Source organism: Anolis carolinensis, unplaced genomic scaffold, assembly GCF_035594765.1.
Source record: "Anolis carolinensis isolate JA03-04 unplaced genomic scaffold, rAnoCar3.1.pri scaffold_14, whole genome shotgun sequence".
NCBI lineage: Eukaryota > Metazoa > Chordata > Lepidosauria > Squamata > Dactyloidae > Anolis > Anolis carolinensis.
In genome coordinates this window covers 15,133,873-15,153,702 of record NW_026943825.1, presented here as the reverse complement: position 1 = coordinate 15,153,702, position 19,830 = coordinate 15,133,873, and the positions used below count along the sequence as shown (strand labels likewise).

General features: G+C 41.7%; 1 protein-coding gene and 1 long non-coding RNA gene across 2 annotated transcripts; both read left to right on the top strand.

Annotated features, from left to right (window-relative positions):
* Window positions 1–2,164: 2,164 nt before the first annotated feature.
* LOC100553882 (peptidoglycan recognition protein 3) lies at window positions 2,165–10,707 on the top strand. The gene is made up of 5 exons (XM_016998760.2): window positions 2,165–6,208; window positions 7,586–7,694; window positions 8,080–8,290; window positions 9,508–9,626; window positions 10,383–10,707. The coding sequence occupies exons 2-5, from the start codon at window positions 7,646–7,648 to the stop codon at window positions 10,562–10,564; spliced, it is 561 nt and encodes a 186-aa protein (XP_016854249.2). The 5' UTR covers window positions 2,165–6,208; window positions 7,586–7,645; the 3' UTR covers window positions 10,565–10,707.
* A 4,994-nt stretch (window positions 10,708–15,701) lies between these two features.
* LOC103281708 (uncharacterized) lies at window positions 15,702–19,788 on the top strand. Its single transcript, XR_507742.3, has 2 exons — window positions 15,702–16,167; window positions 18,599–19,788. It is a non-coding gene; the product is annotated as an uncharacterized LOC103281708 (long non-coding RNA).
* Window positions 19,789–19,830: the final 42 nt, after the last annotated feature.

Sequence of the window (19,830 nt, the reverse complement as noted above, 5' to 3'; positions counted from 1 at the left end):
TCTGTGTGATTTTCTTACAGCAGCTGAGGATATGATCAATGGTTTTGTCAGCTTCCTTGCACAGTCTGCATCATCATCATCATCAACATCATCATCATTATTATTATTGTATTGTATGACACAGCAAACAAGATAGATATGCTGGATTTCGTTTCACAAAATCACAAGTCGAACACTTCCCAAGTGTCTAGGACTGTTTGATGTATTTTTGGATGATGCGTGCAGATCCCAGTAGGATTATTATTATTATTATTATTATTATTATTATTATTATTATTATTATTATTATTATTATATATTGTACTACATTACATGATATTATTATACTATAATATTTATTTATACCCTGTTTTATCTCAGGAACTGAGATCCAAAGTGGCTCATAACTGTAAAAAAATGACAATTTTCATGAACACATGGTCAATAAATTAGAAACTCTGCAATAAAGAGGCCACAAGAATGCATTAGAAATTCATTGGAATGGCATTTAATTCTATTGATGGTTTATTTTAGTTCTTTCCTATGATGCTATCAAGGCTGTAAAGAGAAGGAGTTACAATAAGGGAGCATCTACATTGGAGAACGAACACAGCTTTGAACCACTTTAACTGTGGTGGTTCAACCTTATGGAAGCCTGGGAGTTGTACTTTTTCCAAGACTCTCACTTTCTCTGCTAAGGAGGGATGTTGCTTCACCAAACTACAATCCCCACGATACTACGGCATTACACTAAAAGGAGCATTGAGTTTTAGTCTGAAATTGAGATTCCACAAGGTTCAGATTCTATTTGGACAGTCCTTGGATAAATCCCCAGAGCAGATCCATACGGTCACTGTAAAGAAATTTTTTCCTCTTTTCTCCTTTTCTTTTCTAGTTTTTGAAAGGAAATCCAATTCGTGACATTGCTGCTCCCTTGTGGCATGAACAGGGAATACTTTCACACCAGAATATGGGACAATTTGCTAGGAAACTCCATCCTTATGTGTTAAAGCCAACAATGTTGTTATTGTCAGTATTAGGGATGTGCATAATTTTGTGTTTCATTCGTATTTCATATCAAATTTGTCAAATATGAATCGATATTAGAAACATGCAGGAAAGGTGGTAGTGATGGTGGGGAATTTAAGAATAGAAAAACACTCGCCAATCATATTCGTTAAGATTCTGTAACATTCGGATGCCTCCCAAGGTCAGTTTAATTTTCAGTATAAGCAATAAGCAATTTTGGTAAAGCCAAGACAACATCAAGTGTTTTGTAAACCAACCCTTTTTATTTGGCCCGATCACCATAAGGAAGGCGCTGTGGTTGGGACTAGCAAAGTTAATGTGTGGAGACTGAAGACACAGCATTCTGGGAAATGTAGTTTGGGAAGGCGAGGCCTCCTGCGGCAGAGAATGCAAAAGGCCTTGCCCTAAACTACATTTCCATGACTGCCGTTTGTTTTCCGGTCCCAATTCAAGGTGCAGACCATCACCTATAAAGCCCTAAACGGTTTGGGACCCACCTACCTTCGTGACCGTATCTCCTATCATAAACCTGCCCGATCCCTTCGATCGTCAGGGGAGGCTCTCCTGTCGCCACTGCCGATATCTCAGGCCCACTTTGTGGGAACAAGGGAGAGGGCCTTCTCTGCTGTGGCCCCCCGATTGTGGAACTCACTGCCCGGTGAGATTAGGCAAGCCCCCACACTAGCAGCCTTTAAGAAAGACCTGAAAACATGGCTCTTCCGTTGTGCCTTTGGAGAGTAACCACTACATACATCCCTTTTGCTGCTCTCCTTCAATATTTGTCCTCCAGATCGCACCGCCACTTTATGACCCTGTCCTCTGTGGTTTTTACTCCTACTTCCTTTCTCACCTCGAGTTTTAATCTAGTGTTCATGTGGCCCGCCCTTGGTTTTATTGTTCTTTGATCTTGTTTAATGTAGTGTATATTTTCTTTTATTGTGTTGTTTAATGTGCTATGATTTGTTGTTCTATTATATTTTGTTATATTGTATTGTTCTGGCATGGCCCCATGTAAGCCACCCCGAGTCCCCATTGGGGAGATGGTGGTGGGGTATAAATAAAGTTTATTATTATTATTATTATTATTATTATTATTATTATTATTTCCCAGAATGCAGTGCTCAGTATCAGATGAGAGCCCCAATGAGAGCTACAGTATCCAGCTATTGAAGGGAGATGTTGACAAGCTGGAAAGCGTCCAGAGGAGGGCGACTAAAATGATTAAGGGTCTGGAGAACAAGCCCTATGAGGAGCGGCTTAAAGAGCTGGGCATGTTTAGCCTGCAGAAGAGAAGGCTGAGAGGAGACATGATAGCCATGGACAAATACGTGAAGGGAAGTCATAGGGAGGAGGGAGCAAGCTTGTTTTCTGCTGCCCTGCAGACTAGGACGCGGAACAATGGCTTCAAACTACAGGAAAGGAGATTCCACCTGAACATCAGGAAGAACCTCCTCACTGTGAGAAGGGCTGTTCACCAGTGGAACTCTCTCCCCCGGGCCGTGGTGGAGGCTCCTTCCTTGGAGGCTTTTAAGCAGAGGCTGGATGGCCATCTGTCGGGGGTGCTTTGAATGCGATTTCCTGCTTCTTAACAGGGGGTTGGACTGGATAGCCCATGAGGTCTCTTCCAACTCTACTATTCTATTTAGAGCAGGTGTTGGGGATCTATTGAGTGGTTAGACTCAAAATAACTCTCTTCTGGGGTGATTCCTCAAAAATACAGCAGAGTGGCAGAACCACGTTTCATAAGCAGCAGAAACTTACTTGTGGTGAGCTTGGAGAGGCCTTTGTTCCTCAGGATGGATATAATGTCAAGGACAGAATGCCACAAGATAAGATATAACAAAGTTTATTGGAGTTACAGAACCAAAAATGCCCGTAAAAGACAAGGGCTAGGCAAACATTGGCCTTAAAAGTAAAAAGACACAAGGAAAACGTTCAAAAGATAAACCGGATTAAACCGGAGTTTAATCCGGGTTAAACCAAAAAAGCTTACTTCAGCCTGGGACTAAAACAAACAAAAGCTGGTGAACAAAAGGTTCAAAGGAATACAAAAAACTGGCAGCAGATGCTTCTCTGCTGCCAAAAGCTATGTTTGAGTAACTAAGAGGTTACTCCTCCACACAGCAAGCAATTTCCAGATACAAACGCAGCATTCAAGGGCAGAAGCGGTCAGCGAAGTTCCAATCCGGTCCGAAGGTCGTAAGGCAGGTACAGACGTTTGTAGTTCACCAGGTCCAACGATAATCACAGGAAGGAGAGTCCGAGGCCGTAGTCAGTCAGTCAGTCAGTCAGTCCAGAATAAACAGATGGCGTCCGTCAAGAAGACGACGGAGGTCCAAGCTATTAAGATTAAGCACAGGTTGCACAACAAAAGCCCACACAGTTCCTCCCGCCGTCTATGCCCAGTGTCCTTGGTAACTTACGTAGTCAGCAAACGAATCACACCCGTCTTCAGGAATTTCCCACACAGAGCCCAAGCGTTCGTCCAGATTACCTTGCCCAACGCAATTAGCCATTGCTTCCAAACCCCATTTTATGCCAGTTTACAGCTCCTCATCACTATCAGCTGTTACCCTAATTCCAGGCGTTTCCTCATCACTTTCCTCATCAGAGCTGAAACACCTTTGACTACGCCCCACAGCATCCCCAGCTGTGGATCCCGTCCCATCCCTCCAGCTTGTCCACGGGTCTAATCCTGAAGGTCCCCAATCGCCTTCCATACTATCATTGCCAGTGGCACCCAAATCCTCCCTCACACGAGTCCATTCCATGTCATCCTCCTCTGAGCTAACCATCTCTTCCTCCATTCTCTCAGTAAAACCCTCAAAGGAATCCTCGTCAGATGGTTCTGCAAATAAGTCCCGCAGCCGCTTCCTTTCTCGCTCCTCGAGAGTATCTGACTCCCGAGGAGTCTTACGACCACGTCTCCCAGTATCGGAGCCATAAGGCTCAACCATAACATATAAAGATATAATGAAGTTTATTTGGCAAAAGAAAAGAAAAGAAAAGAAACAGAAACCCAGAATTAAAGTAAAATACATGATTGATGAAAGAAAGAGGGGAGGTCTAGCTACACCTGATTTAAAACTATACTTTGAGGCGGCAGCACTATTGTGGGCCAAAGATTGGGCAAAACTTGAAAATAGCAAAACTTTTGAATCTGAAGGGAATAGACCTGAGATTAGGGTGGCACTCTTATCTCTGGTATGAAAAAAAAAAAGATAGAAAATAATTTCGTTTTATAAGGTCCTCAATTCTTAAAATATGGGAGAAATATAAAAAAAGTTATATGAAAAATCACCATTATGGATATCACCATTAGAGGCCTCCCAAAGAAGAAGAATAGGGTGGGGAAATTGGCTTAAATATAATGATCTATTAATAATAAAAAAATGGGAATTGGGCATTAAAAACACAACAGGAAATGAACAAATTAGATAAAATATATTTCCTGGTTTCAATATTATCGCATAAGGACAGATAGATCATAATCAGGCTCGGGAGGGAGAATCTTATGGCATCTATAAAGCAAGATTTGGGCCCATCTTAAAGTTGAAGTTATGTGTTTGTGTGTTATAAAGACAGGCAGATTCAAGGGGATTGTTGTGGTCGCTTTTTGGGGGATAAATTGATTTTGTCTCAACTTTTTAAAATCCCCAAAAATCTGTAGATGTGCAAATCTTTCTGAAACTTCTGGAGATTGATGCCCTGGCTATCTTGTGCATTGTATATAAAATTCAAGTAGTTAGCTTTTGTAGTTTTTTCCCCCCAAAAAGTTTGTAAAAAAATTCAAAATTTTCCGCAATATTTTTTTTAAAAAAATTCAGAATTTCCCCTAAAATTAGTTGATGAGTGTAACGTCCTGAAACTTGGTGGGCTAAGAGTGGAAAATGTGTGGTACCATTGTAGCAAGTTTCATCATGATCACTCTAAAAATGAGGGAGAAAGGAGCTCCTGAAGTTTCCCCACTTGCTCAATTGCTATAACGAAAAGTAACAAAATTGAAATGAAATGCCAGCTTCCCCAGTTTTATAATGATTTTGAAACATATTTTAATTGATCACACATCCCTAGTAGCTGTTGCTGATGCCTCTCCCATTGGAGCTGAAGATACCTAGAACCTGAACCTGAGAACTTCAGCACATGATGCAGGTACGCAGTTTGATTGAAATGGGGTCTCTAGTAGTGTTGTGCATTCATGTGGAATTGCTGCCCACTTTGTGTAGTTTCTTTCATGTCATCTCATTATTGTATTCGTATCCCGCTAACGAAAAAGGGCCCCTATACAACACACATTTTTGTCTGGCTTTCATTTTCATGTCGCCTCTCATTTCCTACAAAAATCTCATCATTCGTTTTGTGTAGACTTGGTTATGGGGCCAGGCTTTTGAATAATAATTGGCAGCGTTAATTATTATCATGTACGCTGGAACTCAATCGACAGACCCAGTTTTATGAACTGAACATGCCTACCTGTATTTTATAATGTGTTTTATGAATACTGATGTAAGTTAATAATAATTTTAACTGATTTATATTGCACTGTATATTTTTTATATATGCATTTTATTGTAAGCTGCCTTGAGTCCCCTGTTGGGTGAGAAGGGCGGGATATAAATATTGTAATAAATAAATAATAAATAAATAAATAGACGAACGGTCGAAACAAAACGATAGCACGAAGGAAATGAAGCAAAAAAATTCGTGCACATCTCTAGTCTCTAGGTCCTCCAAAATGGACTCTATGCTGGAGAACCTAGATATTTCTAGGGAGAACCTCTCTCTAGGAATCTTTAGGTCCTCCAATGGGATTCTGTTGTCGATTTCCAGAAGACGTTCACCATAGTCTTGCTGAAAGTCCTAGAAATTCCTAAGGAGGTGATCTCTTGGGTTAAAAAAAACTAGCAATTTCTGTAATTACAATTTTCACCTTCTTGGGGTCCCTATGCCCCTAATCCAAGCGAGAGAAAGCTCTTCCCGTTTCTCTCTGACATTGTGGATCTCGCCTCCACATCAGAGCTGAGAGTTTCGTTGCTACAGTCTCCTGGTCACGCCCTCAATGGCATCGACATTCACCACTGTATTTGGATTTGTTGCAACATCCCGGTTTTCCCTATACTCCTGCCTTTAAAAGGAAAGGGATGAGAAAGCCACCGCTCTTAGGAAGAGCAGGAACCTGGTCTTAGACAAAGCAGACGAGGTAGGTTCCAAAACTATATCTTATTGGGGATTGATCAGTGCAGGGGACCACCCAGATTCTTCCAACTACACTTCCCATCATCCACTAGCATTCTAGCATTCGTCATGCTGGGCTAGGCTTCTGGAGATCAAACTATCTGTGCCCTACTTCAGAAATGAACTCACCTAGCTCTTTGACGTCTATGGTCCTTAATGATTTGGGATTTGTAGAGCTTCTTGAAAGTCTTTGCTAACATATTGAAGTGCTGCAGATCAGGTAAAGACACTGAAGTGTCCTAGCCAAGAATTCGAAGTCTCTCCATTGTTGTTGTGAATCTTCATGTCTTATGGAGACCCAGAATGGGTCTTCTGTTGTGGAGAACATACGACTCCATGGCCAAGTGAGGATTCAAACCTTGGAATCCAGAATGATACTCCAATGCTCAAACCACTACATCTCTCTTAAGTACCACATAGAAACTACACATTCCATAAGTGGCACCTTCTTATATAATTGCATCCATTGCCACACGACACTTACTGTCAACATGTTTCTCCTAGTGTTCCACTGAAATGAATCCTTCCTTAACTCCAGGTCAGTAGATCCAATGTTACCCTCAAGGTGGCAGCAAATAAGACATTTTTGGGTTGCCCTCTATGTATTTTTTTTTCTAATTCTACTATCCTGTAGGCCCTCCACTTTCGCTGAGGTTGGCACGCAGGGCTCCTATGAAAGTGGAAAAAACATGCATTTAAATGGAGTTATTTTTCAACTTGAAAGAAAACCTTCCTAATACTCTCTATGTCCTCCATGTCAATTCTGTTGTTAACCTCCACCGCAAAATTGTTCTGGAAGACCTAGTGATTCCTAGAGATAATATATCTTTAGGAATCTCCAGGACATCAATGTCTGATGGAATGACTCTGGAGGCCCTAGAGATTCTTAGAGATATGTTCTCTCTAGGAAATGCTGGATCCTTCAACATCACTCTAAATTAACCATAGTGTTGCCCTGGAGGACCTAGAGATTCCTAGAGATAATATATCTTTAGGAATCTCCAGGACGTCAATGTCTGATGGAATGACTCTGGAGGCCCTAGAGATTCTTAGAGATATGTTCTCTCTAGGAAACGCTGGATCCTTCAGCATGACTCTAAATTAACCATAGTGTTGCCCTGGAGGACCTAGAGATTCCTAGAGATAATATATCTTTAGGAATCTCCAGGACGTCAATGTCTGATGGAATGACTCTGGAGGCCCTAGAGATTCTTAGAGATATGTTCTCTCTAGGAAACGCTGGATCCTTCAGCATGACTCTAAATTAACCATAGTGTTGCCCTGGAGGACCTAGAGATTCCTAGAGAGGAAAAATGTTGTTTGAACCTGTTTCATTCTGCAGATACTTCATTTCTTCCAAGTTGTTCTTGAGCGCTTTGGGCTGGACATCAATACGAAGAAGATGGTCAAGGCGGAGATTCTTCTGTTCGTGTTGTGTGTGTTGTCAGAAGGTAACTAAAAGGAAGAAAGGGCTTCCAGCGGGGAGAAATTATGGATAGATATGGAGAGTAAATTGATCTCTTGGCTCCCACTTTGGTGGTGGTGGCTGAACTTTGAAGACTCAATCCATGTGCTGAAGCCCACCAACAAAGTTGGCCATTCTATTGAATTTGCTTTGAGACATAGTCTAAATGTTGATGAAGCCAAGCTTAGTGCTCAAACCCAGTTTCAGAAGAGGTTCAGCACCTTTGATGGCTCTTTCAAAGTTCTGACCAAAACCCAGAGCAGATTGGCTGCTCGTTTTCTGGCATGGCAGTCTAGATGCAGAAGATAAGAGAATGGAGGCTGAATGTTGAAATCAAGGGACCCTATAGTTTTTCTGCTTATTGCTCACAGCCATGGCGTGTTTCCAACTCATTACTCCATCCAAGTGGGGAGCCAAGCCGGCCAACTGTTCTGCACCTTTGCATGACATTCTCCCAGAATACGTTGTCATCAGCCATACTGCAGGCACAACCTGCACCAGCCGTGAAGAATGCAGCCAGGAGACCAGGAATGCTCAGGACTATCACCAGCGCATCAAACGATGGTGTGACATTGCTTACAAGTAAGACGATGCCTATAGACTTCAAGTTCTCATGGCCTCCTCTGTGTTGACCTGGTTGACGTCAATGCTGGCTGGTGGCCTGTATTTCACGAGATAACTGGATCTCATTAAGGCAGTGATGGCGAACCTATGACACGCGTGTCAGCACTGATACGTCTAGCCATTTTTGATGACACGCGGTGGTCACCTCTTGGGTTGTTAAGTGTTTTGTGACCAAACTTAGTGTCATTTCATCCAGTTGTTTTTTTGTTTACTCCGTCCTACAAATGAACAGTACATATATATATATATATATATATATATATATATATATATATATATACATACATACATATATATACATTATTATTATATCCTATTATTATATCATCCTATTAATATATTTTATATCATTATATTATATTTGTATATTCTATTATCATTCTATTATTCATTCTATTATTATTCTATTATTGTAGTATATTATCATATCATTACTATTATATTATATTATTATTATATTATTCATTATTCATGACTATATTGAAACTAGAATAGAGAGAAATCAGTGTGGAAACTTTGTGAAGCTTAAACTGCAAGAAGTACCATACATGGAAATAACGGTAGTAAATAGTTTTTGATTTATTAAATACAGTTATAAAACTAGCTTTGCCCGGCCACGCGTTGCTGTGGCTTTATGGGAATCCTTTGTTGACCAGGTGTAATAGCAGTGAATAGCCTTGCAGTCTCAAAGCCTGTCCGTTTTCTAGAGTAGCTGGAGCTTTTTGTTGTATGAACGTAGAGACATGGACGAGGAGTTGTGCTGCCAAGTTTAGTGTTTCTGAGATGTGTAGTTTTGTTGTTTTGTCCTAGGCCGAAATTTCATTACCCTTTTATATATATAGACTTATACATTTTTGTTATTTACACTATACATATTGCGAAATTATGGTTTTTTTTCCCTCAAAGTGACACACCATCCAAGTCATGCTAGGTTTTTTAGCGAATTTTGACACACCAAGTGCAAAAGCTTGCCCATCACTGCATTAAGGTTTTGTCTTCAACTTTGGAAGACTTTGGAATAGGATTCAACCACTAGGTTGAAGAAGGTTCTCTGCTCTTGGATTAGGACTGAAGTATCATTAACACTGAAAACTTCCTTCCTTCCTTCCTTCCTCCTTCCTTCCTTCCTTCCTTCCTTCCTTCCTTCCTTCCTTCCTTCCTTCCTTCTTTTCTAGCTTCCTGATTGGTGAGGATGGTTATGTGTATGAAGGACGTGGATGGCGCAGCGAAGGTGCCCACACCTATGGCTACAATGACATCTCCCTTGGCATTGCTTTCATAGGGACCTTCACAGGTAAGTCCTTCACCCTATGGATCAAGACCACTAATTGCGATTGATGGGTCCTAACTTTGTGAGATGGTGATTCCTCTCTGAGTTTCAGTCTGAATGTTAAATGAGCTCTCAAAGGTGACAAGTCTTAAACCCAGAATACATTTGACATCTTGGGGAGCCCACAAAACCTGGGATGCAATTCACGACAGTCATGGTCAAAGCAGTGTCTCATTGTACCCTACTTAACTTTGGATTAGATCTCTGTAAGACTGGATCATATTGGCTCATCTCAGCTAGAAGCCATTGGTTAATCAATACCCCAGTAAATCCTATTAATTTAATGGGTATCCAACTAAGAAATCTAGGTCAACGTTCCTTAGAAAAGGAATGTGTGGATCTCAGTTCATCTGTGATTTCTTGTCCTTGTAAACTTCTTCGTGAATTTTTTTTTGCAAGAAACTGTTTTTTGTGAACAAAACCTTTGCTTCACTTGCCTCTCCAAACCAGGAAAAGATTAGTTTCTCCCAATGCTCTATTCTGCCTGAAACAACCCAATGTGAATTTTGTCCAGAAAAAGCTCCAAACTGTGAACATTCTGTCCGATCCAGAATTCGTCTAGTCAGGTTTCTCAAGACTTGAAAAAACATATTTTCCCCAATATATTAGAATAATATATTTCCACATGTGTTGTATAATTTCCACATGTGTTGTATAAATAAGAATAGGCTTGCAATAATCACCGTTGTAATGGTTGTACATCAACTTTTGATTTCACAGACAAGCTTCCCAACCAAGAGGCATGGAAATCCCTAAAATGTCTGCTTGACTTTTCTGTGAAGATTGGATACTTGTCAGAAGACTACCTCATCATGGCCCACAGCGACGTCAGCAATATTGCATCACCAGGAGAGCCCATCCGTGCTGAAATTTCCAAGTGGCCGAATTACAAGCACAACTAAAGACTCCCTTCTAGCCAGTCGTTTCCCTTTTTTTGGAGACTCTATCATGGAGACTTGTTCTGGGAGTTTTAGGTTGGTGAGGTCTCTGCACTCTCTGGTCGAGATGGCTAGATACCTTGCAAAATTAAAGTGGCAATACTTCCAAAGCATTGAACCGTGGCTGTTATAGGGGTGACAAATTGCATTCATTCTGTAGTGTAGATACTAGGTATGTCCAAAAAATCATTTTGAATCTTATATCGGATTTATATCGGATTTTGTTTCTGCAACCTACCTTGAATGGGAGCTTAGCGCAGCCTAACATGGCTGCCGCTCCCCAGCCAATGAGAAGCTTCCACGATGGATGCAAAGGTGGGGGCTAGGGTCCTCTGCATCCACGTGGAAGAGTGCCATAAAAGCCCATTGTGTAGCCCAGGCGAGCCGTTCTGGGCTGGGTTTTGCGCGGAGAGGGTGGTGGTCTGCAAACGGAGAGCAAGCAAGCTTTGTGTCTTGTGTGAGAGAGAGAGTGAAGGGGCCCGGTCTGGCTGTTCCCACAGAGGGGTTTGGAGAAAGGGTTAGGGTTTTGTTGCTGGTTCCTTCTCTTGTGAGTATGTTAATTTTGGGTAGCTCTCAGCTATTTAGAGCTGTGAATTCCAGGGTTATTTTTTCGATATTATTAAAAAAAAAATCTAGCTTTCAATTTTGTTAAGAATAGTTCTTGCTGGATCATAGCATACCTTTGCAGAATCAGTAGTCTATTTCATTAAGAAGGCATTGCCTTTCAGGCTTGTGGGATCACATAGCCAGAGACACCATTGATTTCCAGAATTCTTGCTTACAAATATAGCAAGGGAATTTCTAGTTTTCAAAGTTTCTTTGCACATCTTGTCAGAGCATTGCTTGGCATGGTCACTGGTCCATTTCACAGTGATAAAAACCCAATTAAACAGGAAATAAGACTTTCAAACCAGGAACAGGTTTCTTCAAATATAAAAAAATAGTGTATTATAAAAAGTTATGAAAATTTTCCAAAAATCATAGGATACAGGAAATGTTCTGCAATTTGTTGAGCTAAGAGTGTTGAATGTGTTCTCCCACTGTACCAAATTTGATGAGGATAGCTCCAGAAATGAGGGTGGGAGAGCCCTGTAAAAGTCCCCCCCGGGTGCCTTTTTTTTGTGATTGCGCATACGCGCCCACCAATTTGGAAACATTTAGAATCATTATGAATTTTCGGAAATATCCAAAATGTTTGGGTGAAAAAATCGGAAATAATTTCTATTTCGAAGCGCCGACGCCCCCTACTTTAGAAACAAGAATTGAAACATTTTTTTCATTGATCAGACATGCCTAGTAGATATATTCTGAAACAACCTTCTGGCCTTCCCAATGGAGAATGTCAACCCTAACCAGCACCAAACGGGAAGTTATTTTGAATGATCTGTCTCCCATTGTATGCGGCTATACACACACATATGAATGATTTTGGAGTTTTGGAGAAGAACCTTGGGGAGCAAATATCTGTGTTGCAATTGAAGAAATGATGCGTCAGTGTAATAATACAGGAAAACCACAAAGGAGGGGTTTGGAATTGAAATAATTGCGATTAAATAAATCATGCCTGTGTTTAGGAATGCTCTCAGGAAATTGTGTGGGTTTTCAGGTGGAGACAGAACTAATATGTTGAAACGACCCAAAACTTCCTCCAAGGGTTAAGACTATATCCTTCTGTTTTATCTCCCCAACATCTGGTCATGTTTTGGGACAGCAACTAGCTCCAAGTTCCCATTGAACCTCCTGGTTGAACTAAACTTAGACCTGGACCTAGATCTTATGGATGAAGATATTCTGCACAATCCCTCATTCAGGCGTGATGATGGGTGTGTCATACTTTATTGGCCCCCAGAGGAAGGCAAACCCTTTCAAAACATGCCTTACCAAGATAGCTTCATCTTAGGGTCACCATAAATTGGAACTGACTCTAGTAGGAACCAACAAGGAACATTCAGGATATATTTGTGTATCTATATATATTTAGAAATGTTGGTGCATCTGTACATGTATCAGCAAGTGGTAGACTTCCGTTAAGGTGGAATTCCAAATCCCATAAGTCCTAGCAGCATAACATGTTGAGATGTTATGGGGGTTGCAATAGGAAACTATCTGGAAAGCCTCAAGATGCCCACCCTTGGATTAATGCATTGCTGTAAAGTTGTCTATCCGTCTGCATCTGTCTATCTATCTATCTATCTATCTATCTATCTATCTATCTATCTATCTATCTATCTATCTATCTATCTATCTATCTATCTATCTATCTATCTATCCATCTATCCTATCTATCTATCTATCTATCTATCTATCTATCTATCTATCTATCTATCATCTATCTATCACTCTATCCATCTATCTATCTATCTATCTATCTATCTATCTATCTATCTATCTATCTATCTATCTATCTATCTATCTCTATCTATCTCTATCTATCTATCTCTATCATCTATCTATCATTCTATCCATCTGTCTGTCTATCTATCTATCTATCATCTATCTATCTATCTATCTATCTATCTATCTATCTATCTATCTATCTCTATCTATCATTCTATCCATCTGTCTGTCTGTCTGTCTGTCTGTCTATCTATCTATCTATCTATCTATCTATCTATCTATCTATCTATCTATCTATCTATCCATCCACCTATCTACCTATCCTCTTTTTCTCTCTAGATATCTATCTCAGTAGTTCCCAAGCTTTTTTTTTTGACCAAAGACCACTTGACCAGGGACCACTTGACCAATGCTACTGTTATAGTAAAAGGATATTTACAGTGGTTGGTCTGCTTCTGTTAGAGTCACAACAGTGAAAGGTTTAGCCATGGACCTTCTCCATTGACCTGATTTCATTCCCAAAACTATTCCTTATCCCGCCCCCATTCCTGGGATGGTGCTTTACTGAATGTAGGTTACATCACTAACCTTCAATTTGGGGTGTAGTGAGGTTTGGAAGTAGGGGTCTAGCAGAAATCTAGAGTCCATGTAAAACATGGAATCATAGAACAATCACTTTTAAAGACCCCCAAGAGTCCAACCTCTTTCTATACATAGATACCTAACTGCAGCACTCCCAAAAGATGACCATTCATCCTCTTCTTGAAGACCTCAACTGCCCTCCATGGCTTTCCAACCTCTTCTCAAATACCTCCACTGCCCTCCATGGCCATCCAACCTCTTCTCAAAGACCTCCACCTCCCTCTATGGCCATCTAACCTCTTCTCAAAGTCCTCCACCTCCCTCTATGGCAATCCAACCTCTTCTCGAAGACCTCCACCACCCTCCATGGCCATCCAACCTCTTCTCGAAGACCTCCACCGCCCTCCATGGCCATCCAACCTCTTCTTGAAGACCTCCATCGCCCTCTATGGTCATCCAACCTCTTCTCGAAGACCTCCACCGCCTTCTATGGCCATCCAACCTCTTCTCGAAGACCTCCACCACCCTCCATGGCCATCCAACCTCTTCTCAAAGTCCTCCACCGCCCTCCATGGCCATCCAACCTCTTCTCAAAGACCTCCACCGCCCTCTATGGTCATCCAACCTCTTCTCGAAGACCTCCACCGCCTTCTATGGCCATCCAACCTCTTCTCAAAGTCCTCCACCGCCCTCCATGGCCATCCAACCTCTCCTCAAAGACCTCCACTGCCCTCCAAGCATGCCTTTTCCACTGACAAATATGGTGGTCCATGGGCCACCATTTCCTCATTTCTCTCTTTTCCATTGGGTAGGAAAGACTCTCCCTCTGTGTCTTCCTCAATTCCATCCGAGGCCAAGGGCTGACCACTTCCACACTACCTTCCACCCACTTGTGGGTAGATGCCTTCTAATCACCGTATGATCATCTGGGAGGATTCCAACCAAACAGTGAAGATCGACAACAATAGCAGAGCAGGTTTGACCAGAAGGCAACTTCATCATCCACCACCCACTTTCCCAAACTGCAAGGAAGCCAGAGGTTGATGTGTATGGTGCCTTTCCTTCCCTGCTTCCCCGCTGCTCATTGCTGAAGACCTGGGTAAGTCTTGGTATTTCCTTGCTCTCTGGTATTGGTTTGGAAATGGGAATTGCCTTTGGGGCTGGCATTAGAGGCTTTTGGAGAACGTAGAACCACAGACAATAGAATCAGAAGATGGAGGTGTGACATGAAATACCTCTTTAAATATCTCAAGGGCATCCCCAGAGAGGAGGGGGTAGGTCTGATGGAAACAGGTCTACTGGTTTGGAGGCACAGCACATCAACTAAACTCTAGAAAGAACTTCTTGATGGACTGGGAGCAATACATAGTGTAGATCAGTGGTTCTCAACCAGTGGGTCTCCAGGTATTCTGGCCCACAACTCCCAGAAATCCCAGCCAGTTTACCAGCTGTTAGTAATTTCTGGGAGTTGAAGGCCAAAAACATCTGGGCACCCCAGGTTGAAAACCACTACCTTAGTTGACCTGGCCAACAGTTAAAAATTCTGAGAGCTGAGGTCTAAAATATCTGGACATGATGCAAATATCTTGGAAAGCTCTAGGTCAGTGGTTCTCAACCTGGGGTGCCCAGATGTTTTGGTTTTTAATTCCCAGAAACCCTAACATCTGGCAAACTGGCTGGGATTTCTGAGAGTTGTAGGCCAAAACACCTCAAGACCCACAGGTTGAGAACCGCTGCTCTAGGTTGAAGGTAGCTGGCAACTCCCCTGAGGCCCAGCTATCCAGCATGGCCAATGGTCATGGATGCTGGGAGCTCTGGCAACAACTAAAAGGTGACTTGTGCCCCATTGTAATGCTAAATAACAATTTCACCCAGGACAGGGAGAGTGATCCAGTCTCAAGACCCACAAGTAGGAAGTCAAGAGTGCCATTCAATCAAATGGCACTTGCCAGAGCAATCCATGGAGCAACCAATCAAAGAGGATTGCTGTGAGTTTTCTGGGCTGTATGACCAACTTTCGGAAGCATTCTCTCCTGATGTTTTGCCCACATCTATGGCAGGCATCCTCAGAGTTTGTGAGGTATATTGGAAAGCAGGCTAGCGAGGTTTATCTGTGGAAGATTGAAGGCAGCTGGCTCCATCTCTTACCCATAATGTTCCTGTGCTTGTCAATAAAGGTCGAGAACCTGTCCTACAGCTTCTCTGTGTTGATCTCTGTGGAACTGGCAGCCTGCCTGGACAACGTGTGTGGGACAAAAGATGCCCTACTTGTGGCATGACTCACCACTGGATTTGCCTCTCAGCTTCTCACCTCCCTAGTTTTCCAATTTTAGAGTTGGGACGCGACGCTTGGTGAGGCAATCGCTGGACCGGAGTAGAGGAGAGGCAAGAAGAAACAAAGCCTGGAAGCATTGGCTGCTCCCGTCTCTTCTATCTAAGTTGCCTTCTCGGGGCTACTCTATGACCCATCTCCATTTGCTCTTCACAGGAGAACATCAAGGAACCCAAAGATGTCCAGGCTGATCAGGGCCTTCACGGACATGATGGAAGGCAACCATAAGTCCAACCCTAAGAAAGTGAAGGAGGCAGAGACGTTCAAGAAGAGCGAATTCAAGAAGCTGATCCAACAGGAGCTGTCACCAGTCATGGTAATATTTGTCAAGTATAATGACTTAAGGAAACTAAACCTTAGGGTCATCAATCCTAGAGGAGAAACAAATCCAGGAGTGATAATACTGTAATTATACTAAAATCACTCCACTAGGTTCCAATTACTTTCAGAGCAACGTATAAATAGTTGGTCATTACCTTTAAAGTCATATACAATTTGGTCCAGCTTTCCTTCTTTTGGAGATAAGCAAAAAGTAACTTTTCCTGGAACTATGCAAGGGAGAAAGCGTTCTTCTGTGTAATCCAACCCAAATATTTAGGTCATCTGGGTAACCTTGAGTCCAGTCATCCAGGACTAGACAGGAGATGGTTACCTCGAGATCACCCCAAAATAGTGGAATGACCTGCCAGAAGGACTTCAACAGACTGAATTCTTCTGGCAGGTCTACCCAGATGTTTTTCAAATTATAAGTGGTTGTTTTAAATATGTATTGATTATATATGTTCTTTTTACAGCTGTTATGTGTTTTTCACTGATGTTATAAGTCGAACCTATTGACATATTTTAATTAATTAATTAATTAATTTGCTACATTTATATGCCGCCCTTCTCACCCCGAAGGGGACTCAGAGCGGCTTACAAATTAAATTTACATATAATATTATATTAGCATAGTACAATACTGGTAATAAATTACTATATTGTACTGTATCAATATATTCCGTTTCTATGGCGAAGTATGGTAGTATGGGAAATAAAGTATTGAGGTATTGGTGGTAGTTAAGGTAAAGGGTATAGGTTTTCCCCTGACTGAGCTTAGCCTTCTAACTGGCAGCAATTGGATAAAAACAATTATTCCTCTCCCTCTAATTAGGACTTTATTTTTCTTTTCTTTTTGTCTTATGAACGTAGAGGCATGGATGAGGGGTTGTGCTGCCAAGTTTAGTGTTTCTGGGATGTGTCGTTTTGTTGTTTTGTCCTAGGCTGAAATTTCATTACCCTTTTATATATATAGATATTACATGTAAAATATAATATATAATTAATATTATTATATTGTATTATTAGTATTATATCGTATTACAATATAATATTATGAATATTATATGTATATACAATATGTTATAATTATTATATATTATTGTAAATTATATTGTGTGTGTATATATATTAATCTTTGGTTGATCCCTGCCTTGATCCATAGGCAAAGGTGGATAAGAAAGAAACAGAGTACTCAAAGTGTATTCAATCTACAGAGTAGAGACAAATTGAATCTATATCGATCATTGGTTCCCAACCTGTGGTCCGTGGACCAGCTGTGGTCCTCAAGAACTAAAATATGGCTCGCAGCCTCACCGTTACTACACCGTTGCAATGAGAGCGACTGGTCTCATGAAACCCTCTTATAGTGCCGAGGCAATGGGAATGTCGGGAGGGGAGAGACTGACCACCCACGAAAGGCATGACAACAAGCCTCCTGACTGCTGCTTCTCCTTCTCCTCCCTCTCCCTGAGTGGAGCCATTCCATGTGGCACCTGGAAGCGAGGACACCTTCGTGCCTTCATTTTTAGGCCCGTTCCTAGGGTTATTTGGGGTGCAGATTCAGAAAATTGCATTGGATAGACCACATCAGCTCTAGATTATTAAATATGGTTTTCTGTGGGAAAGCAGATGGTGACTACTGGATGGCATATGTCCTGTATCAGAAACTAGAGCTGATGTGGTCTATCCAATGCAATTTTCTGAATCAGCACCCCAAATAACCCCAGGAATGTGCTGAAAAATGAAAGCACAAAGGTGCCCCTGCTTCCAGGCACCATATGGAACGGCTCCGCTCAGGGATAGGGGGGAGGAGGAGAAGCAGCAGTCAGGAGGCTTGTTGTTGCACATTTCATTGGTAATCAGCCTCTCCCCTCGGATATCCCTGTTGCCTCAGCACGATAAGAGGGTTGTGCGAGACCAGTCGCTCTCATTGCAATGGTGTAGTAACTGTGAGGCTGTGAACCATATTTTAGTCCTTGGGGACCATTGGTGGTCCATGGACCACAGGTTGGAAATCACTGATCAGCACCCCAAAGAACCAAAACGAATCTAAAATTGATTAAAAAGTGATTTGAACCTTTTTGGTACTAATGTTGGAGAGTGGTCCCTGGTCAAAGTGGTCTGTGGTCAAAATGGTCCCTGATGAAATTAGTCCCTGGCCAAGTGGTCCCTGGTCAAAGTGGTCCCTAGTCAAAGTGGTCCCTGGTCAAAGTGGTCCCTGGTCAAAGTGGTCCCTGGTTAACGCGGTTCCTGGTTAAAGTGGTCCCTGGTCAAAGTGGTCCCTGGTCAAAGTGGTCCCTGGTCAAAGTGGTCCATAATCAAAAAAAGGTTGGGAATCACTGATATAGACAGAGATAGATGTCAGGTGACCATTGTTTTCCTTTTCTTTTCTCCTCTTTCTCTTTCTCCACCTTCCAATGACGCAGGTCCAGCGATCCAGCAGCAGTAAGTACAAAAATATGAAGAATGCCCTTGACTCTGATGCTGAACTGATGACAGACAAAGAAACTGTACCCTGTGCTTATTGAAATCCGTTTCATGCAGAGCAACCATAAATGAAGGTAATATGGGCACTTCACTTAGTTTAGACTTCTATAAGGTGATTTATATGGGTCTCCTCTTGGAAACTGGGCTTTCTCACAGCTGGTAAATCACCAGCAGTAATAAGATCTACTAACCGAAAGGTGGCCAGTTTGAATCCCGGTCGGGGTGAGCACCTGACCATCAAGTCCAGCTCACTGTTTACCTAAGCAGTTCGAAAACAACTTAGAGGTGTAAGTAGAGAAATTAGGTACTGCTAATTAAGCGGGGGAGGTATTTTACAACACCATAAAATGCCGATGATCAAATGTAAGGAGGAAGTCCTGATGGCTCTTCGCCATAGAGAATGGAACAATAGCACCCTCCTGTGGCTGAATCTGAGCACAATCTTCAGGGCACCAAAACTGGACTTCAAACACAACTTACCTCCTTTCTGTCTGTTCTGTTCTGTCCTGTCTGTCCAAATGGCATTGAATGTTGTGTATGTGTACTGTGAGTCCCCTTGGGGAGATAGGGCGGAATATAAATAAAGTGTTGTTGTTGTTGATATTATTATTATTATTATTTTATTATAACATAGCAAACAAGATAGATATGCTGGATTTCGTATCACAAAATCGCAAGTCGAACACTTCCCGAGTGTTTGTAGTCTGTCTGTGCGATTTTCTTACAGCAGCTGAGGATATGATCCATGGTTTTGTCGGTTTCCTTAAACAGTCTGCATTTTGGGTCATCAGCTGATTTTTCCATCTTGGCCTTAATTGCCTTTGTCCTGATGTCTTGCTCCTGGGCTGCAAGGATCAGGCCTTCTGTCTCCTTCTTCAGGGTCCCATTTGTGAGCCAGAGCCAGGTCTTCTCCTGATCAGCTTTTCCTTCAATTTTGTCAAGGAACTTTCCATGCCATGTTTTGTTGTGCCAGCTGTCAGCTCTAGTTTGTAGTGCGGTTTTCTTGTACTGATTTTTTGTCTTCTGTGCTTCGAGGAGTTTCTGATTTTTTTACTTCAATCAAAGCAGGTTCTTCACTTTGCTTTATTTTTGCTGCTTCTGTGACTGTTCATTGGTATTTGTTGTTGTTGTTGTTGATATTATTATTATTATTATTATTATTATTATTATT